Source organism: Pseudophryne corroboree, chromosome 7 (assembly GCF_028390025.1).
Source record: "Pseudophryne corroboree isolate aPseCor3 chromosome 7, aPseCor3.hap2, whole genome shotgun sequence".
Lineage (NCBI taxonomy): Eukaryota > Metazoa > Chordata > Amphibia > Anura > Myobatrachidae > Pseudophryne > Pseudophryne corroboree.
Genome location: NC_086450.1, coordinates 62279947 through 62303002, shown reverse-complemented (window position 1 = coordinate 62303002; position 23056 = coordinate 62279947). Strand labels below are relative to the sequence as shown.

At 47.3% G+C, this 23056-nt stretch overlaps 1 protein-coding gene across 2 annotated transcripts in view; it reads right to left on the bottom strand.

Annotated features, from left to right (window-relative positions):
• Window positions 1-23056, bottom strand: part of IQCA1 (IQ motif containing with AAA domain 1) — a 292671-nt gene that overhangs the window by 40468 nt on the left and 229147 nt on the right. For both annotated transcript variants that reach the window (XM_063933216.1, XM_063933217.1), the window contains 6 exons: window positions 19635-19710; window positions 18743-18849; window positions 17294-17386; window positions 16287-16354; window positions 6001-6083; window positions 5713-5820 (listed from right to left, as the gene is read on the bottom strand). In XM_063933216.1, coding sequence (XP_063789286.1) covers window positions 5713-5820; window positions 6001-6083; window positions 16287-16354; window positions 17294-17386; window positions 18743-18849; window positions 19635-19710 — 535 coding nt within the window. The remainder of the gene's footprint in view (window positions 1-5712; window positions 5821-6000; window positions 6084-16286; window positions 16355-17293; window positions 17387-18742; window positions 18850-19634; window positions 19711-23056) is intronic.

The window sequence follows — 23056 nt, the reverse complement described above, 5'->3', positions numbered from 1 at the left end:
GGGGGCACAAAAGGAGGCTGTATATGCAGTACCCCTTTTACAAACGTCTGAACTTCAGGCACTGAAGCCAGTTCTTTCTGGTAGAAATTTGACAGGGTCGAAATTTGAACCTTAATGGACCCTAATTTTAGGCCCATAGACAGTCCTGTTTTCAGGAAATGTAGGAAACGACCCAGTTGGAATTCCTCTGTAGGGACCTTCTTGGCCTCACACCACGCAACATATTTTCGCCAAATGCGGTGAAAATGTTTTGCGGTTACATCCTTTCTGGCTTCGACCAGGGTAGGGATGACTTCATCTGGAATGCCCTTTCAGGATCCGGCGTTCAACTGCCATGCCGTCAAACGCAGCCGGTAAGTCTTGGAACAGACAAGGCCCCTGCTGGAGCAGGTCCTTTCTTAAAGGTAGAGGCCACGGTTCTTCCGTGAGCATCTCTTGAAGTTCCGGGTACCAAGTCCTTCTTGACCCATCCGGAACCACGAGTATCGTTCTTACTCATCTCCTTCTTATGATTCTCAGTACTTTTGGTATGAGATGCATAGGAGGGAACACATACCCTGACTGGTACACCCACAGTGTTACCAGAGCGTCCACCGCTATTGCCTGAGGGTCCCTTGACCTGGCGCAATATTTGTCTAGTTTTTTGTTCAGGCGGGACGCCATCATGTCCACCTTTGGTTTTTCCCAACGGTTTACAATCATGTGGAAGACTTCCCGCTGAAGTCCCCACTCTCCCGGGTGGAGGTTATGCCTGCTGAGGAAGTTTGCTTCCCAGTTTTCCACTCCCGGAATTAACACTGCTGAGAGTGTTATCACATGATTTTTCGCCCAGCGAAGAATCCTTGCAGTTTCTGCCACTTCCCTCCTGCTTCATGTGCCGCCCTGTCTGTTTACGTGGGCGACTGCCGTGATGTTGTCCCACTGGATCAATACCGGCTGACCTTCAAGCAGAGGTCTTGCTAAGCTTAGAGCCTTGTAAATTGCCCTTAGCTCCAGTATATTTATGTGGAGAGAAGTCTCCAGACTTGATCACACTCCCTGGAAATTTTTTCCTTGTGTGACTGCTCCCCAGCCACTCAGGCTGGCATCCGTGGTCACCAGGACCCAGTCCTGAATGTCGAATCTGCGGCCCTTTCATAGATGAGCACTCTGCAGCCACCGCAGAAAAAAACACCCTTGTCCTTGGAGACAGGGTTATCCGCTGATGCATCTGAAGATGCGATCCGGACCATTTTCCCAGCAGATTCCACTGAAAGGTTCTTGCGTGAAATCTACCGAATGGGATCGCTTTGTAAGAAACCACCATTTTTCACAGGACCCTTGTGCAATGATGCACTGATACTTTTCCTGGTTTTAGGAGGTTCCTGACTAGCTCGGATAACTCCCTGGTCTTCTTCTCCGGGAGAAAACATCCTTTTCTGGACTGTGTCCAGAATCATTCCTAGGAACATTAGACGTGTCGTCGGAAAAAGCTGCGATTTTGGAATATTTAGAATCCACTCGTGCTGTCGTAGAACTACTTGAGATAGTGCTACTCCGACCGCCAACTGTTCTCTGGACCTTGCCCTTATCAGGAAAGCGTCCATATTTCTTTTAGGAAGAATCATCATTTCGGCCATTACCATGGTAAAGACCCGGGGTGCCGTGGACAATCCGAATGGCAGCGTCTGAACTGATAGTGACAGTTCTGTACCACGAACCTGAGATACCCTTGGTGAGAAGGGCAAAATTTGGACATGTAGGTAAGCGTCCCTGATATCCAGTGACACCATATCGTCCTGGTTCGCTATCACTGCTCTGAGTGACTCCATCTTGATTTGAACCCTTGTATGTAATTGTTCAAATCTTTTAGATCTCACCGAGCCGTTTGGCTTCAGTACCACAATATAGTGTGGAATAATACCCCTTCCCTTGTTGTAGGAGGGGTACTTTGATTATCACCTGCTGGGAATACAGCCTGTGAATTTTTCCCCAATACTGCCTCCCTGTCGGAGGGAGACGTTGGTAAAGCAGACTTCAGGAACTTGTGAGGGGAAGACGTCTCGAATTTCCAATGTACACCTGGGATACTACGTGTAGGATCCAGGAGTCCACTTGCGAGTGAGCCCACTGCGTGCTGAAACTCTTGAGATGACCCCCCACCGCACCTGAGTCCGCTTGTATGGCCCCAGCGTCATGCTGCGGACTTGGCAGAAGCTGTGGAGGACTTCTGTTCCTGGGAATGGGCTGCCTGCTGCAGCCTTCTTCCCTTTCCTCTAACCCTGGGCAGATATGACTGGCCTTTTGCCCTCCTGCCTTTATGGGTACGAAAGGACTGAGACTGAAAAGACTGTGTCCTTTTCTGCTGAGATGTGACTTGGGGTAACAAAAGTGGATTTTCCAGCTGTTGCCATGGCCACCAGGTCCGATGGACCGCCCCTTTATACGGCAATACTTCCATGTGCCGTCTGGAATCTGCATCACCTGACCACTGTCTGGCAGATATGGACATCACATCTACTCTTGATGCCAGAATGCAAATATCCCTCTGCGCATCTCGCATATATAGAAATGCATCCTTAAAATGCTCTATAGTCAATAAAATATTGTTCCTGTCAAGGGTATCAATATTTTCAGTCAGGAAATCCGACCAAGCCCCCCCAGCGCTGCACATCCAGGCTGAGGCGATTGCTGGTCGTAGTATAACACCAGTATGTGTGTATATACTTTTTAGGATATTTTTCAGCTTCCTATTAGCTGGCTCTTTGAGGGCGGCCGTATCTGGAGACGGTAACGCCACTTGTTTTTATAAGCGTGTGAGCGCCTTATCCACCCTAAGGTGTGTTTCCCAACTCGCCCTCACTTCTGGCGGGAAAGGGTATACCTCCAATAATTTTCTATCGGAGGAAACCCACGTATCATCACACACTTTAATTTATCTGATTCAGGAAAAACTACAAGTAGATTATTCCCACCCTACATAATACCCTTATTTGTGGTACTTGTAGTATCAGAAATATGTAACACCTCCTTCATTGCCCTTAACATGTAACGTGTGGCCCTAAAGGAAAATACGTTTGTTTCTTCACCGTCGACACTGAAGTCAGTGTCCGTGTCTGTGTCGACCAACTGAGGTAAATGGGCGTTTTTACAAGCCCCTGACGGTGTCTGAGACGCCTGGACAGGTACTAATTTGTTTGCCGGCCGTCTCATGTCGTCAACCGACCTTTGCATCGTGTTGACATTATCACGTAATTCCTAAATAAGCCATCCATTCCGGTGTCGACTCCCTAGAGAGTGACATCACCAATACAGGCAATTTGCTCCGCCTCCTCACCAACATCGTCCTCCTACATGTCGACACACACGTACCGACACACAGCACACACACAGGGAATGCTCTGATAGAGGACAGGACCCCACTAGCCCTTTGGGGAGACAGAGGGAGAGTTTGCCAGCACACACCAAAACGCTATAATTATACAGGGACAACCCCTTATACAAGTGTTTTCCCTTATAGCATTTTCACATATGTAATCATATCGCCAAATAAGTGCCCCCCCTCTCTGTTTTAACCCTGTTTCTGTAGTGCAGTGCAGGGGAGAGCCTGGGAGCCTTCCTCACAGCAGAGCTGAGCAGGAAAATGGCGCCGTGTGCTGAGGAGAATAGGCCCCGCCCCCTAAAACGGCGGGCTCTTCTCCCGGAGTTTGTGAGATCTGGCAGGGGTTAAATACATCCATATAGCCTCAAGGGCTATATGTGATGTATTTTAGCCATAAAAAAGGTATAATACATTGCTGCCCAGGGCGCCCCCCCCAGCGCCCTGCACCCTCAGTGACCGCTGGTATGAAGTGTGCTGACAACAATGGCGCACAGCTGCAGTGCTGTGCGCTACCTTATGAAGACTGAAAGTCTTCTGCCGCCTGTTTCTGGACCTCTGGACCTCTTCAACTTCGGCATCTGCAAGGGGGGTCGGCGGCACGGCTCCGGGACGAACCCCAGGGTGAGACCTGTGTTCCGACTCCCTCTGGAGCTAATGGTGTCCAGTAGCCTAAGAAGCAAATCCATCCTGCACGCAGGTGAGTTTACTTCTCTCCCCTAAGTCCCTCGTAGCAGTGAGCCTGTTGCCAGCAGGACTCACTGAAAATAAAAAACCTAACTTAAACTTTTATTCTAAGCAGCTCAGGAGAGCCACCTAGATTGCACCCTTCTCGGCCGGGCACAAAGATCTAACTGAGGCTTGGAGGAGGGTCATAGGGGGAGGAGCCAGTGCACACCACCTGATCCTAAAGCTTTTATTATTGTGCCCTGTCTCCTGCGGAGCCGCTAAACCCCATGGTCCTGACGGAGTCCCCAGCATCCACTTAGGACGTTAGAGAAAATAACACTAGTAGAGCAATAGTTGTCGAGAGTCAAGTATTACTAAATATTTTGTTCCTCATCTTTAAATGATCTGCATTTACATTACATTAAACATTTACATTAATTCCATGTGCTGCAATATTAATATAATTCGTCATTATTTTCTCGTCAGTATAAAGTGCAGACGGGAGCTGCGGAGGCTGTAGTGGTGGCAGAGGGGTTTGCCATGGAGGTGCAGACATGCCTCCAAAATATTGCGTCAGCACCCCTTCAGCGCTGTGTAAACATGACCACATCTCCTCAACACAGCCATGTCCCGCCAGGTACCATGGCCCAACTCATCCCAGTATGATTAGACCAATATACATATAGGGGGTAATTCCAAGTTGATTGCAGCAGGACATTTTTTAGCAGTTGGGCAAAACCATGTGCACTGCAGGGGGAGCAGATATAACATGTGCAGACTGAGTTAAATTTGGGTGGGTTATTTTGTTTCTGTGCAGGGTAAATACTGGCTGCTTTATTTTTACACTGCAATTTAGATTGCAGATTGAACTCACCACACCCAAATCTAACTCTCTCTGCACATGTTATATCTGCCTCCCCTGCAGTGCACATGGTTTTGCCCAACTGCTAAAAAACTTCCTGCTGCGATCAACTTGGAATTACCCCCATAATGCAGATAAGATCTAAAATAGAATACAGTGCAGGCCCCTGATCTTACTAAACTATAACTGGCTTCTATCACCGGCCATCTGTGTTGTCGTTCAGAAGCAGCCACCTTATTGGCAGTTGCTTTTATTTCCGGGAGCTTCAGCAGCCAGTCAGCCTGTAGTTTAGCAAACCGATGGTTACAATGGTGATCCGATATTGCGTCTTCAGACGCAGCACTCAGATCTCGTAGATGCACGCAGGAGGCACCTCCTGCTGCATTAGCATATTAGTTGTACAGTATTGCACTGCCGTTTCCCTGCCGCTGTACAATCCCGTACAAATGAGTATCAGGCCCTATATAAATATATATGCTTTTTCTTTAGTTGCTTGTGAAACCTATGCAATATGTGCTGTGTACTCTCTATACAGTACGCCGTGCACTAATCACATCCATTAACATTTACTCATGTTCTCTTTAATATGTCCCAATAATGTCTGGTCATTGTTTTGCAATTGCCCTAATAACTGCGCTTCCTCCTCCTCAGATCTACCCCATCCACAGGGCAGTAACTAGCAGCCTCTGGTCCCTCTGCTGCTCCCTTGCACCTTACATTAGTACACCACGAAATCTTGGTGCTTGGGATGTCGGTGGTCAGGAGACTGATGGCTGCATCCCGACGCACAGGTTCCAGACACACATAGGCCCACTGCACTCACCTAATGGCAGGACACCATACAGGACCAGAAGCTGTTTGACATCACTGAGAGATGGCATTGGTTCTATGTCAGCCTGGCGCAGGGTGGTCCCCAAATAACTGTATTCCCCTGCAGACACACACAGAGGGGCTTGTTAATAACACAGAATGCAAAACCTATAGGATAACATGATACTGTTCTTTTTCAAGCATGCGGTTGAGGTGGAAGTGTCTGAATGGTTGCTATGGGTTACAGAACCTGTGCACATATAGCACCATGTAATTAAATATCCCCTACAGTGAGCAGTACCTATAAAATCTGACATCTTCACAGGCTTTGGTTTGATGAGAAGACCTTCTGTGACCAGCTCCTCGTACAGAGAATCAATGGTCCTGAAGATGAAACAAGACAGTGTTATATTATATTTTATTATATGTGTACTTCTGTACCAGCATAAAACATCACGTGGCTTATCAGTGTTGCTCAGTGTGCCTAACAACCACAACAGACTATGAGGACTATTTATGACGGAAAATCTGCCCCTATTCAGGCAATACAAATGTTAGTAGCGTCAATATTTAGCTATCCAGGGCTATGCAGGTCCCCCATTGCCGGTTTAGGGTACATCAGAATTGGTGATGAGTAATAAAATATAATAATCTAATTAAAAATATAAATTCATACATTTCTATGGCAACACTGATGTGGCAGAATTTTGTCAAGCCAGGAGTTCGCTATGGCCTCCGACAAGGGGGGTGATTCCGAGTTGTTCGCTCGCTAGCTGCTTTTAGCAGCATTGCACACGCTAAGCCGCCGCCCTCTGGGAGTGTATCTTAGCTTAGCAGAATTGCGAAGGAAAGATTAGCAGAATTGCGAATAGAAATTTCTTAGCAGTTTCTGAGTAGCTCCAGACCTACTCACAAATAGCGATCAGTTCAGTCAGTTTCGTTCCTGGCTTGACGTCACACACACGCCCAGTGTTCGCCCAGCCACTCCCCCGTTTCTCCAGACACTCCCGCGTTTTTCCGCACACTCCCAGAAAACGGCCAGTTTCCGCCCAGAAACACCCACTTCCTGTCAATCACACTCCGATCAGCAGAACGATGAAAAAACGTTGTTACGCCGTGAGTAAAATACCAAACTTTTGTGGTAATTTACTTGGCGCAGGCGCGCTGCGTACATTGCGCAAGCGCAGTTTGCGACTAATCGCTCCGAAGCGAAAAAAAATAACGAGCGAACAACTCGGAATGACCCCCAAGGTCTCTTACCTAGGGGTCTATTCATGAAGCAGTGAAAAGTGTGGAGAAGTGAGCCCGTGGAGAAGTCGCCCATGACAACCAATCAGCATTGAAGTAACATTTATAAATTGCATACTAAAAAATTATACAGAGCAGCTGATTGGTTGCCATGGGCAAGTTCTCCACTGGCTCACTTCTCCACACTTTTCACTGCTTCATGAATAGACCCGTTAGTCTTTCAGCTAAGTGACGGAAGTGATTTTTGTTAGGTTAATCTTTAGGGCCAATGTCGATACAGTCACAACCAGCAATCTGTACAGATTCCCTAATATACTTACCCCCTAACACTCATTGTGCCCCGAAAACCACTGATCTGAATTTTGATTCCGTGTTCACAAGACCATGGCACAATTGGGGTTATTCATGTGCGGTTGTTATTCCTACTCCTGTTGCAGTCAGAGCCGGCCCTAGCCAATTTGATGCCCTAGGCAAAATTTTGTCTGGTGCCCCCTAGCTCCGCCGCTAGTTCTGCATCTGTACCTGCAACACTCAGGTATTGGGGCCCACCGGGGGGTTACCCTGTGGGCCAGTTCAACTCTGCACAATGCCACACAGTAATGACCATAATACATATAATTCCACACAGTAAAGGAACCTTACACATATGCCCCACATTAGTAATGCCCATAATACACATAATGCCACACAGTAATGCACCTTACACATATGCCCCACATTAGTAATGCCCATAATACACATATACTGCCACAGATACTGCCACACTTGCTGGTTATACAAAAAGATCAGTATCAAACATGTAGAAACTGTCCATTCTCTTCACTATTCAGTGTGTTTGCTGGTGTCTGTTACTCCCGTTAACTGCATGCACTTTACTTTATACTGTGGGAGCTAAATGCTCTGCCCTCCAGTCTGATGTGTCCGAAAGTCACGCTGCACTGATGTTTCATATAGAAATAGCTCAACGCAATTTACTGACCACGTTACAGTGCTAGATGGCAGGGGAATTTTACGGTATGGACTGACTAGGAAATAAAGTGTTGGGAGAACACTGCCCATGTTATATCCCTGCAGACACCTGGGGTTTGCACAGGGATAAGGGACACACACAGGATGGCAGGGTCCCCCTCCCCCATGTGTACAAGCAGTAAAGGTGAGGTCAGGCTTCTGTGAAGCAGTCTTCCAAAATACACATGTGGTATCATAAGGAGCCATCCTGTAATAACCTTATATAGTCAGTAAAAATGTCACAGGTCCAGGAATTGCAGTTACTGGGCTTCTGCTGTCTGTCTGAGGTCTCACAAGTCAGGGGCATTCAAGCATGTCAGAGGAAGTTTAAGGCACAGTGTGCATTTTTTTGGACAAATGTAAACAGCAGTGTATACAAGTACTGATTGAATACATTTGGAAAGTAACAGTTAGTTTGCGGACTGTCCCTCTCAGCATGAGATGCTGCAGGGACATGCTTGGATGCCCCTAGACATGCTTGAATGCCCTAGGCAAATGCCTAGCCTGCCTATAGCTAAGGCCGGCTCTGGTTGCAGTGATTTGCCGTATGCAACTGCGATTATATGCTAATATGGGCAGAAGCTAACCCATGCAAAAGGACGCCCACTGCAATCACATAATTTGCGTATGGTGCCGAATGATTGCGGTAACATCATCACACATCGGGTCACCACTCAGAGCCTGAGAGCATCTGAGACCCGCAGGCTGAGCTGCTCTTCTGGAACGCACAAGCCTCTCCAGTAGCAAGTGTGATCGCAGCTGCTAATGTATGCACGCCCAGAAAATGCGGTCTGAATGGCCATGACGCGCCTGCGTTCACATGACCACTCCCCGTTACCACCCCCAAACACTGACTTTCTGTCACTCACTTTGCGACTAAAATCTTGCTGCGCCGTACTACCGAATCACTCACTGCGTGTGCACACTGCAGCTCATACGCATGCGAAGTGCAAAAAAACATCAATTGATATGCGTACGTACAACCGCCGCATTGCGTCCGCACCTGAATGACCCCCAAAGAAACTTACAAGACTCTCCAAATGGAGAGATCCAGCAGTTCATCAAGGACATGAAAATGGGTGAAAACTTCTGGTCTGAATGGGTTCACTATGTCATTAATTTTTTGATTTGTAAGCGTACATTCTCGCATAGGTTGTACAGACACCAGTGGAACAATGGGGGGTAATTCAGAGTTGATCGCCACAGCAAATTTGTTAGCAGTTGGGCAAAACCATGTGCACTGCAGGAAGGGGGGTGGGGCAGATGTAACATGTGCAGAGATTTAGATTTTGTGGGGTGTGTTCAAACTGAAATATAAATGGCAGATTGAACACACCACACCCAAATCTGACTCTCTCTGCACATGTTATATCTGCCTCCCCTGCAGTGCACATGGGCCCTCATTCCGAGTTGTTCGCTCACTAGCTGCTTTTAGCAGCATTGCACACGCTAGGCCGCCACCCTCTGGGAGTGTATCTTAGCTTAGCAGAATTGCGAACGAAAGATTAGCAGAATAATAATAATAATAATAATAATAATAATTAGCAGATTACTAAATAATTCTTTGCCGTTTCTGAGTAGCTCCAGACCTACTCACAGATTGCGATCAACTCAGTCCGTTTAGTTCCTGGTTTGACGTCACAAACACGCCCTGCGTTCGGCCAGCCACTCCCCCGTTTCTCCAGACACTCCCGCGTTTTTCCCTGACACGCCTGCGTTTTTTAGCACACTCCCGGAAAACGCTCAGTTACCACCCAGAAACACCCCTTTCCTGTCAATCACTCACCGATCAGCAGAGCGACTGAAAAGCTCCACAGGATCCACAGCAAATCTACTAAGTTTTTAGTTAAATAACTAAGCGCATGCGCCCTGCGTGCCTTGCGCATGCACAATTAGCAACAAATCGCAGCATAGCGAAAATCGGCAACGAGCGAACAACTCGGAATGACCCCCATGGTTTTGCCCAACTGCTAACAAAGTTCCTGCTGCGATCAACTCAGAATTACCCCCATAGTATAGACGGACCTCCAAATAGTGGTTTATTGATTGCTTCTACCCTCAATGCACTTTAGTATAATGACAGCTGGACAGTGTACACAGGTCTTTCATCTGCATGATATTTGGCAAATGATAAGCGAGTATGGACAAAATGTTGAAGTTCAATTTAAATACAATTCCAATGTGGAGAAAATAAGAATTTACTCACCGGTAATTCTATTTCTCGTAGTCCGTAGTGGATGCTGGGAACTCCGTAAGGACCATGGGGAATAGCGGGCTCCGAAGGAGGCTGGGCACTCTAGAAAGATTTCAGACTACCTGGTGTGCACTGGCTCCTCCCCCTATGACCCTCCTCCAAGCCTCAGTTAGGATACTGTGCCCGGACGAGCGTACACAATAAGGAAGGATTTTGAATCCCGGGTAAGACTCATACCAGCCACACCAATCACACCGTATAACTCGTGATCTGAACCCAGTTAACAGTATGATAACAAAAAACGAAGTAGCCTCTGAAAAGATGGCTCACAACAATAGTAATAACCCGATCTTTGTAACAATAACTATGTACAAGTAATGCAGATAAACCGCACTTGGGACGGGCGCCCAGCATCCACTACGGACTACGAGAAATAGAATTACCGGTGAGTAAATTCTTATTTTCTCTGACGTCCTAGTGGATGCTGGGAACTCCGTAAGGACCATGGGGATTATACCAAAGCTCCCAAACGGGCGGGAGAGTGCGGATGACTCTGCAGCACCGAATGAGAGAACTCCAGGTCCTCCTCAGCCAGGGTATCAAATTTATAGAATTTTGCAAACGTGTTTGCCCCTGACCAAGTAGCAGCTCGGCAAAGTTGTAAAGCCAAGACCCCTCGGGCAGCCGCCCAAGATGAGCCCACCTTCCTTGTGGAATGGGCATTGACAGATGTTGGCTGTGGCAGGCCTGCCACAGAATGTGCAAGTTGAATTGTACTACAAATCCAACGAGCAATAGTCTGCTTAGAAGCAGGAGCACCCAGCTTGTTGGGTGCATATAGGATAAACAGCGAGTCAGATTTTCTGACTCCAGCCGTCCTGGAAACATATATTTTCAGGGCCCTGACCACGTCTAACAACTTGGAGTCCTCCAAGTCCCTAGTGGCCGCAGGCACCACAATAGGCTGGTTCAAATGAAACGCTGACACCACCTTAGGGAGAAACTGGGGACGAGTCCTCAATTCTGCCCTATCCATATGGAAAATCAGATAAGGGCTTTTATAAGACAAAGCCGCCAACTCTGATACTCGCCTGGCAGAAGCCAAGGCCAATAACATGACCACCTTCCACGTGAGATATTTCAGATCCACGGTTTTTAGTGGTTCAAACCAATGTGATTTTAAGAAACTCAACACCACGTTGAGATCCCAAGGTGCCACAGGAGGCACATATGGGGGCTGAATATGCAGCACTCCCTTTACAAATGTCTGAACTTCAGGTACTGAAGCTAGTTCTTTCTGAAAGAAAATCGATAGAGCCGAGATCTGTACCTTAATGGAACCCAGTTTTAGGCCCATATTCACTCCTGCTTGCAGGAAATGCAGAAATCGACCTAGTTGAAATTCCTCAGTTGGGGCCTTTTCGGCCTCACACCATGCAACATATTTCCGCCATATGCGGTGATAATGATTTGCTGTAACCTCTTTCCTGGCTTTAATAAGCGTAGGAATGACTTCCTCCGGAATGCCCTTTTCTTTCAGGATCCGGCGTTCAACCGCCATGCCGTCAAACGCAGCCGCGGTAAGTCTTGGAACAGACAGGGCCCCTGCTGTAGCAGGTCTTGTCTTAGCGGCAGAGGCCACGGGTCCTCTGAGATCATCTCTTGAAGTTCCGGGTACCATGTTCTTCTTGGCCAATCCGGAACCACGAGAATTGTGTTTACTCCTCGCTTTCTTATTATTCTCAATACCTTTGGTATGAGAGGCAGCGGAGGGAACACATAAACTGACTGGTACACCCACGGTGTCACCAGAGCGTCCACAGCTATCGCTTGAGGGTCTCTTGACCTGGCGCAATACCTCTCTAGTTTTTTGTTTAGGCGGGACGCCATCATGTCCACCTGTGGACGATCCCACTGATGTACAATCATTTGGAAGACTTCTGGATGAAGTCCCCACTCTCCCGGGTGGAGGTTGTGTCTGCTGAGGAAGTCTGCTTCCCAGTTGTCCACTCCCGGAATGAACACTGCTGACAGTGCTAGTACATGATTTTCCGCCCATCGGAGAATTCTTGTGGCTTCTGTCATTGCCATCCTGCTTCTTGTGCCGCCCTGTCGATTCACATGGGCGACTGCCGTGATGTTGTCTGACTGGATCAGCACCAGCTGGTGTAGGAGCAGGGATTTTGCTTGACTTAGGGCATTGTAGATGGCCCTTAGTTCCAGAATATTTATGTGAAGGGAAGTCTCCTGACTTGTCCATAGTCCTTGGAAGTTTCTTCCCTTTGTGACTGCCCCCCAGCCTCGCAGGCTGGCATCCGTGGTCACCAGGACCCAGTCCTGAATGCCGAATCTGCGACCCTCCAGAAGATGAGCACTCTGCAGCCACCACAGAAGAGACACCCTGGTTCTTGCAGACAGGGTTATCAAGCGATGCATCTGAAGATGCGATCCGGACCACTTGTCCAACAGGTCCCACTGAAAGATTCTGGCATGGAACCTGCCGAATGGAATTGCTTCGTAAGAAGCTACCATCTTTCCCAAGACCCGCGTGCAGTGATGCACCGATACCTGTTTTGGTTTCAGGAGGTCTCTGACTAGAGAAGACAACTCCCTGGCTTTCTCCTCCGGGAGAAACACTTTTTTCTGGACTGTGTCCAGAATCATCCCCAGGAACAGTAGACGTGTCGTCGGGACCAGCTGTGACTTTGGGATATTCAGAATCCAGCCGTGCTGGTTCAGCACTTCCTGAGATAGTGCTACTCCCACCAACAACTGTTCTTTGGACCGTGCCTTTATTAGGAGATCGTCCAAGTACGGGATAATTAAAACTCCCTTTCTTCGAAGGAGTATCATCATTTCCGCCATAACCTTGGTAAATACCCTTGGTGCCGTGGAGAGTCCAAACGGCAGCGTCTGGAATTGGTAATGGCAATCCTGTACCACAAATCTGAGGTACTCCTGGTGAGGATGGTAAATGGGGACATGCAGATAAGCATCCTTGATGTCCAGGGAAACCATGTAATCCCCCTCGTCCAGGCTTGCAATAACCGCCCTGAGCGATTCCATCCTGAACTTGAATTTTTTTATGTACATGTTCAAGGATTTCAAATTTAAAATGGGTCTCACCGAACCGTCCGGCTTCGGTACCACAAATAGTGTGGACTAGTAACCCCGGCCTTGTTGAAGTAGGGGTACCTTGATTATCACCTGCTGGGAATACAGCTTGTGAATTGCCGCTAGCACCGCCTCCCTGTCTGAGGGAGCAATCGGCAAGGCAGATTTTAGGAACCGGTGGGGTGGAGCCGCCTCGAATTCCAGCATGTATCCCTGAGATACTACTTGAAGGATCCAGGGATCCACCTGTGAGCGAGCCCACTGATCGCTGAAATTTCTGAGGCGGGCCCCCACCGTACCTGGCTCCACCTGTGGAGCCCCACCGTCATGCGGCGGACTTGGAAGAGGAAGCGGGGGAGGACTTTTGTTCCTGGGAACCTGCTGTCTGTTGCAGCCTTTTTCCCCTACCTCTGCCTCTAGACAGAAAAGACCCTCCTTTTCCACGCTTGCTTTTCTGGGTCCGAAAGGACTGAACCTGATAAAATGGCGCCTTCTTAGGCTGTGAGGGAACATGGGGTAAAAATGCTGACTTCCCAGACGTTGCTGTGGAAACTAGGTCGGAGAGACCATCCCCAAATAATTCCTCCCCTTTATAAGGCAAAACTTCCATGTGCCTCTTGGAATCTGCATCTCCCGTCCACTGACGAGTCCATAAGCATCTCCTAGCAGAGATAGACAATGCACTTACTTTAGATGCCAGCCGGCAAATTTCCCTCTGTGCATCTCTCATATATAAGACTGAATCTTTTATATGGTCAATCGTTAGCAGAATAGTGTCTCTGTCTAATGTGTCAATATTTTCTGACAGTTTTTCTGACCATGCAGCGGCAGCACTGCACATCCAAGCTGACGCAATAGCTGGTCTAAGTATAATGCCTGAGTGTGTGTATACAGACTTCAGGATTGCCTCCTGCTTTCTATCAGCAGGCTCCTTAAGGGCGGCCGTATCCTGAGAGGGTAGTGCCACCTTTTTTGACAAACGTGTGAGCGCTTTATCCACCCTAGGTGGTGTTTCCCAACGTGACCTATCCTCTGGCGGGAAAGGGAACGCCATTAGTACCTTCTTAGGAATTACAAATTTTTTATCAGGGAAAAGCCACGCTTCTTCACACACTTCATTTAGTTCATCTGATGGGGGAAAAACTACGGGTAGTTTTTTCTCTCCAAACATAATACCCTTTTTTGTGGTACCTGGATGTAAATCAGAAATGTTTAACACCTCTTTCATTGCCTCAATCATGCAGTGAATGGCCCTGACAGGCATTAGGTTTGACTCATCGTCGTCGACACTGTTATCAGTATCCGTGTCGACATCCGGGTCTGCAAACTGAGGTAGCGGGCGTTTTAGAGCCCCTGACGACCCCTGAGGCACCTGGACAGGCACGAGCTGAGATCCCGTCTGTCCCACATTTGGCATGTCGTCAAATTTCTTATGTAAAGAATCTATACGTGCACTCATTTCTTTCCATAAGTTCATCCACTCGGGTGTCTGCCCCGCAGGGGGTGACGTCCCTTCAAAATGCATCTGCTCCGCCTCCACCTCATTATCCTCATCAAACATGTCGACACAGCCGTACCGACACACCCCACACACACAGGGAATGCTCAACAGAGGACAGGACCCACAAAAAGCCCTTTGGGGGGACAGAGTGAGAGTATGCCTGCACACACCAGAGCGCTATATATATACAGGGACTAACTGAGTTATGTCCCTAATAGCTGCTTTTCATATAATATATGTATATATACTGCCAAATTTAATGCCCCCCCTCTCTTTTCCCTCTTACTGTTACTGTATATTGCAGGGAAGAGCCAGGGAGCTTCCTTCCAGCCGAGCTGTGAGGGAAAAATGGCGCCAGTGTGCTGAGGAGATAGGCTCCGCCCCTTTTTCGCGGCCTATTCTCCCACTTTTTATGGAATTCTGGCAGGGGTATTTACCTCATATATAACCTCTGGGATTATATATTGAGGTATTTTAGCCAGCCAAGGTGTTATTATTGCTGCCTCAGGGCGCCCCCCCCCAGCGCCCTGCACCCTCAGTGACCGGAGTGTGAAGTGTGAGAGGAGCAATGGCGCACAGCTGCAGTGCTGTGCGCTACCTTGGTGAAGACAGAGTCTTCATGCCGCCGATTTTCCGGACCATCTTCTTGCTTCTGGCTCTGTAAGGGGGACGGCGGCGCGGCTCCGGGACCGAACACCAAGGACTGGGCCTGCGGTCGATCCCTCTGGAGCTAATGGTGTCCAGTAGCCTAAGAAGCCCAATCCGGCTGCAAGCAGGCGAGTTCGCTTCTTCTCCCCTTAGTCCCTCGCTGCAGTGAGCCTGTTGCCAGCAAGTCACACTGAAAATAAAAAACCTAAGTCTATTCTTTCTAAGAGCTCAGGAGAGCCCCTAGTGTGCATCCAACCTCGGCCGGGCACGAATTCTAACTGAGGCTTGGAGGAGGGTCATAGTGGGAGGAGCCAGTGCACACCAGGTAGTCTGAAATCTTTCTAGAGTGCCCAGCCTCCTTCGGAGCCCGCTATTCCCCATGGTCCTTACGGAGTTCCCAGCATCCACTAGGACGTCAGAGAAAGTATCAATAGAAACACCTTAGTTAGCATTACTGCCTTACAACACTACTGTAGGGTCATCAGTTTGATTCCAAGCAAGGCACTATCTGTGTGGAGTTTATATGTTCTCATTGTGTTTGTGTGGGTTTCCTCCCACACTTGAAGACATACTGGCAGGTTAATTGCAATATAAATTGTAAACTCCACTGGGGCAGGGACTGAATGATTAGATAGGTGCTGCAAAGCACTGCGCAATATGGGTACGCTATAGAAAAAGTGATTAATAATTAAATATTTGCTCTGAGGGTTTATAAACAGAATATACTATTGTTGCACTGTACTCTCCTAATCAAAGTATCCAGTGTGTAACACAACTTTGTAATAAGCCCAGTGCAATAGGATGCTTGCCATTGTCGATTTTTCTATACACTGTAATGTAACGTCAGGCTGGGGTTACAGTCTCAGACACTTACCTGTCTGGGGTTAGGTCTTTCTCCTTCTTTTTCTTCTTTTTACCACTTTTCTTTCCCTTCTTCTTTTTCTAAAATTAGACACATTAAACAAACACACAAAATAGCCTGCTGAATGATTACAGTAATAGGCCCTACACACTGGGCGATAGTTCTCAAAGATATGAAAGATCTTGTTCATTAATGAACAAGATACCGTTCATATCTTCGAGTGTGGAGGCACCAGCGATGAATGATGCATGGCCCCGCGCTCGTTCAATGCTGGTGCCCCGTCGCCTGTGCATGCAGAAACTTCACTCCCTCCGTCACTGCCCCCCCACCGCCGGGTCGCCCCCCCACCGCCGGGTCGCCCGTATCGGCCGTCGGGCAGCTTGGCGGTGGATCGCTCAATGTGTAGGGCCCTTAACTGTATATATACTTGTATAATTCTAGAGAACTTCTTTTACTAATAGTAGAGTTTTCCACAAATGGGATGTCGGGGAACAGTATAAGAGAAGCCACATGGTGTACAGCTGTACTGCCTGTACCAGTCTGTTCCCCCATCATGGTACATTCCCCCTCGTCATCTCCAGATACTAGCTCCTTAGCAGTGAGCCAGCCAGGAACAATGAGTCCTGATGCCCAGCGAGAAGAGCGTGCACAGTGATAAAGTACAGCATTACAGCATGAAGTTTGGACGACACCATCATTTACAGGACAGCTCATTGGCAGGAACCTGTGGCAATGGTTCCCATCAGATGCACCACAGCCCAATACTAAATGGTTAATGGCAGGAAAAGGACTTGCTCTGATCATCCAGTTGTGTTTCTCAGCCGCCATGGTGACCTAGAATTTATCCTCCCCAGGATAATGATTTATTACAAAATAGTTCATGGACTAACACTGCCCCATCAATCAGAAAGTGTCATCAGTGTCTCATTGATCATACAGTATCTATGTTTAATCTCCATGATACCCTATGGGACAGCATCAAGCTCACTTCTGCACCTGTAACCATGGACCTTACTCACCTTCCCTCCTTTCTTTCCTTTCTTCTTCTTGTTTTTGTCTCTGTCTACCGCCAGCTTCAGGTTCTGGAGTTCTTGTCTCATCAGCTCATCCACCTTCAGGAGAACGCAATGCCAGTAGTGCACATTTGTCAAAGTTAGGAACACAGCCTGGAATACGCTCTGTGCACACATGTATATGGGAATACAGTATATCTCCTATAGGTGTACCGGTAGACTGACAAAATGCCTGTATAGATTCAGTTACAGCTACACCTGTACAGGAAGACACTGCCGTAGGCGTATCTAGATGTCCAGGTGGCTACAGCAAAGTGAAGGACTTGACTACCTAAAACTTTTAATCAGCTCTGTCGCAACATCACGCGCCCTTCACTTCTGGGCCACAACATCATGGAGGCTGTGTGCCCAGAGCGCAGAACAAAAGGCAAGCAATTTGCGGAGAGCCTTCTGCATCAACAGCAGAGGTCTGCCCATGGTTTACAATATATGGGTGGCGGCGAGTTATGGTCTGGCAGCCAGATCACAGTCCAGAATGATGCAAACCTGTAAGTACAGTTTCCTTAGAAAACATGTAGGTATAGATTGTGGATCTTCATGTATAGGATGAATGTCACATATACTGGGAAAGAGCAGCACTGTCCGCCTTATATGACAGCAATTCCAGGTTTCCAGGATCATGCTATTTGATTGTAATCGGTCTATGGGGCCGATTCAGACCTGATTACTGCTGTGCCTTTTCTCACAGGCTGCGATCAGGTCTGCACTGCGCATGTGCGCAGCAATGGGGAACACCGGTTAGTGACGGGATGGTGCTAAAATTCCGCACGTACTGGCGATCGCAAGGAGATTGACGGGCGTTTGCGGGTGGCAACTGACCGTTTCTAGGGAGTGCCCGGAAAAACGCAGTAGGGATCAGGCGTTTTGTGGGAGGATTTTCTGACATCAGCTCCGGCCCCGATCATCGCAGCGTGTGCGCAAGTCCTGGGCTGTGCAGCTCTCCAGCACAAGCAATTGCAACCCTACACACACCATACACTCCTCCTGTAGGCGGCGACTACCTGATCGCAGGGATGAAAAAAAACGCAGCATGCGATCAGGTCTGAATTACCCCCTATGATGGGAAATATGTAAGCTGTTTGTGTCCCATACCTATACATGCAGGGCCTCCTATACTATTCCCATAACTGCTGGTAACATATACATTTAGTTTCCTGTTGCCAGTTGCTGGCATAGAATCACAGGTGGTATGATAAGGCAGTAACTGGGAAGCTGCAGGAGTACGATATTCGCAGCATAGTACCTGGAAAGCAGAAGCTTCAGGCTGCCTTATTGGATGCTGTTATAATTGTAGAGCCAAGATCTGTTATCCTGAGCACGGATATAATGTCGCAGTCTAGGTGACAATCTAAAGTTACAAGGACATACGCTCATTCATAGCGACTTCAGCCAAACCTGAATCCTAATCTCTTCCTCAACTTCCTTCCTCTTATCCTCCTTAATGAGCTCGGAATCATGCGTCTGGTGCAGATTCCAGGACTCCTCCCGATTCTGCCAAACTCCTGCAAGGAAAGGAGATAAGGACAAGTGAAGGACTGGGAAAAAGACTGACCTTGTTGTTTCATCCATTCATCTATGGCAGGCATGTCCAAACTGCGGCCCTCCAACTGTTGTGAAACTACATATCCCAGCATGCCCTGACACAGTTTTGCTGTCAGAGAATGCTAAAGCTGTGTCAGGGCATGCTGGGATGTGTAGTTTCTCAACAGCTGGAGGGCCGCAGTTTGGACATGCCTGATCTATGGGAACCATGAGATTCATTTCCTCTATCATGGGCTCAGCCGCATATCGAGAAGAAATAGTTTACAGAACTGAATTTACTTTTCCATTTGTGACTTTCACCATGTGGTATACATATATGAAGCATACTTACCTACTTTGCTGCCCCCTCCTCCGGGAGGAGGCAGCGTTGTAGGTGCATGGGAGCATGGCCGGCAGCAGCATGGGCGTTCAGGAGGTGTGGCCAACAGGGTAGTGGACAGTCCGGGGGGCATGGCATCAGGAACGCGTCATCGTGGCTCCGCCCCCCGCTATGCAGTGTTGAGAAAAGAGGCGCTGTATAGCGGGGGGCGGAGCTACAATGACACGATTCAGCGCGAATCGCGTCATCGGAGTCCCTCGGACCGCCCACTTGTTCTCTGCTGCGGGCGGCCGAGGAGGGTCGTGGAGGGGCAGCACGGAAAGCGGGAGGCTTGCCCACCTTTCCGGGGGACCGGGAGGGCCATCCGATTTTCGGGAGCCTCCCGGCTATTCCGGGAGGGTAGGCAAGTATGATATGAAGACTTACCTTCATATGTGTGCTGTGCGCAGTCTATGTCAGGCAGGAATTGGCTGGGGCTCATTTTCCAGCCTGGTTCTTCCTCCTGGAAAAGTAGAGGCATAACATATAAAACTTTTTCAACTTTCTATATTTCATTATTCTCCTCAGTTTATGGATGGGATCCAGCTTTGGCACCCATGATTCAAGTTTAAGTTAATACATTTTATTTTTTTTACTTTGGTGTTGGTTACAAGTTAGGTGTGATATTTATATTATTCATTCATTTTATTTGCTTTTGTTGAAACAGATGCATTAGGTGTAAAAATGCTTATTTCCAGGCAGGATCCTGTGAAACATTTATTATATGGAGGTTTCATAGCTATAGGGAACTAAGGGATAGATTCTGATTAGGAAGTAAAGTTAAAAAAGCAAGTAACTTGCACCTGCACAATGCCATGCTGCACTGCAGGTGGGGCAGAGGTAACATGTGCAGAAAGATTAGATTTGGGTGGGGTGTGTCCAAACTGAAATCTAAACGCAATTTAAAAATAAAGCAGACAGTATTTACCCTGCACAGAAAAAAATATAAATAAGGCTCCCCTTGCATTGCAATATGGTTTATTCCAGATAATGTTACTTGCTTTTGTGCTTTACTTCCAAATCGGAATCAGGCCCTAAGTCCACGAGTGTCAATTTTGCAAAAAACGGATTGCAGAGTTGAAGAACTGTAATTATTTAACCATTGACTTTTAATTATTTACCATCGGGTGGATAAAAATTAAACTATGAACTTGATTTGTTATGTCACAGAAAATATGATGTTTCCACTGTAGCACGGCAGTGTTAGTATGAAATGAGCAAAACTTGGCTTTGGCTTACTTTATCCGCCTCCACCCCCTGCCTCATGCCGTGAACATCTCAGCTTTGCTTGCATACTGCCATCAGGCTACCTCCCGCTTGCCTGCACCTCTTGTCATCTGTCTGTCGCCCCTCCCCAATAGATTGTTAGCTCTTCAGAGCAGGGCCCTCTTTCCTCTTGTTATCTAAGCCCTCGTCTCAACACATTTCACTCACAGCTCTCCCCTACTCAACGACCATCTTTATCCTGTTAGTAAAGGCTCATCTCCATCTATGACCACCAGCCTCTAGTAGTACGATGATCACTACCTCAATACTTACATCTTAGCTGTACTATGTCTTGAGAATGTGTGGTGCTCTGTTATCTGTACTCTATTTCTGTTATTTATTTACTGTAATGAAATGTTTTGTCCCCTGTACTGTCCTTTGTACGGCGCTGCGAAACACATGTGGCGCCTTATAAATAAAATGTAATAATAATAATAATAACACTCCATTACATCATGTTCTAGAATGTCTGTCACTGACATGTGCAGTCTGGGGCAGGCAGTTCCTGATCCCTCCCTTGGTGCAGGGCCGGATTAAGGGCCACATGGGCCTGGAGCTGAAAATTTTCAAGGGCCTATACTGAGAAGGGGAGGAGCTGTGAATAGTGCTGTGTGGGTGTTGCCAGAGCCATATGGGTGTGTACACCCTATACACTATGAGCCCTAATGACTTCCTAAATACATAAACATAGAATATATGCATCATTTTGTGAGAAAACTAAAAAAAACTACTTTAATATAGAGATGAGCGGGTTCGGTTTCTCTGAATCCGAACCCGCCCGAACTTCATGTTTTTTTACACGGGTCCGAGCGACTCGGATCTTCCCGCCTTGCTCGGTTAACCCGAGCGCGCCCGAACGTCATCATCACGCTGTCGGATTCTCGCGAGGCTCGGATTCTATCGCGAGACTCGGATTCTATATAAGGAGCCGCGCGTCGCGGCCATTTTCACACGTGCATTGAGATTGATAGGGAGAGGACGTGGCTGGCGTCCTCTCCGTTTAGAAATTAAAATAGATAGGAGAGTGAGAGTGAGACACTTCATTAACTTACTGGAGCTTAGGAGGAGTTATACTAGTGACTGATGACCAGTGACCTGACCACCAGTGCAGTTTTATAATTTATTATTATTTAATAATCCGTTCTGTTCTTGTTCTCTGCCTGAAAAAAACGATACACAGTGACTCAGTCACACTCACATACCATATCTGTGCTCAGCCCAGTGTGCTGCATCATCTATGTATAATATCTGACTATGCTCACACAGCTTAATTGTGGGGGAGACTGGGGAGCAGTTATAGGTTATAGCAGGAGCCAGGAGTACATATTAAACAGTGCACACTTTTGCTGCCAGAGTGCCACTGCCAGTGTGACTGACCACTGAGACCAGTGACCTGACCACACTGACCACCAGTATAGTATATTGTGATTGAATGTCTGCCTGAAAAAGTACACTCGTCGTGTGACTTGTGTGGTGTTTTTTTATTCTATAAAAATTAAAAAACTCATTCTGCTGACAGACAGTGTCCACTCCAGCAGGTCCGTCATTATATAATATATACCTGTCCGGCTGCAGTAGTGATATATATATATTTTTTATATCATTATTTATCATCCAGTCTACTAGCAGCAGACACAGTACGGTAGTTCACGGCTGTAGCTACCTCTGTGTCGGCACTCGGCAGTCCATCCATAATTGTATACCACCTACCCGTGTTTTTTTTTTCTTTCTTCTTTATACATACTACATCTCATTATCATCCAGTCTATATTAGCAGCAGACACAGTACAGTACGGTAGTCCACGGCTGTAGCTACCTCTGTGTCGGCACTCGGCAGTCCATCCATAATTGTATACCACCTACCCGTGTTTTTTTTTTTCTTTCTTCTTTATACATACTACATCTCATTATCAACCAGTCTATATTAGCAGCAGACACAGTACGGTAGTTCACGGCTGTAGCTACCTCTGTGTCGGCACTCGGCAGTCCATCCATAATTGTATACCACCTACCCGTGGTTTTTTTTTTCTTTCTTCTTTATACATACATACTACATCTCATTATCATCCAGTCTATATTAGCAGCAGACACAGTACAGTACGGTAGTCCACGGCTGTAGCTACCTCTGTGTCGGCACTCGGCAGTCCATCCATAATTGTATACCACCTACCCGTGGTTTTTTTTTTCTTTCTTCTTTATACATACTACATCTCATTATCATCCAGTCTATATTAGCAGCAGACACAGTACAGTACGGTAGTCCACGGCTGTAGCTACCTCTGTGTCGGCACTCGGCAGTCCATCCATAATTGTATACCACCTACCCATGGTTTTTTCTTTCTTTCTTCTTTATACATACTACATCTCATTATCAACCAGTCTATATTAGCAGCAGACACAGTACAGTACGGTAGTCCACGGCTGTAGCTACCTCTGTGTCGGCACTCGGCAGTCCATCCATAATTGTATACCACCTACCCGTGGTTTTTTTTTTCTTTCTTCTTTATACATACTACATCTCATTATCATCCAGTCTATATTAG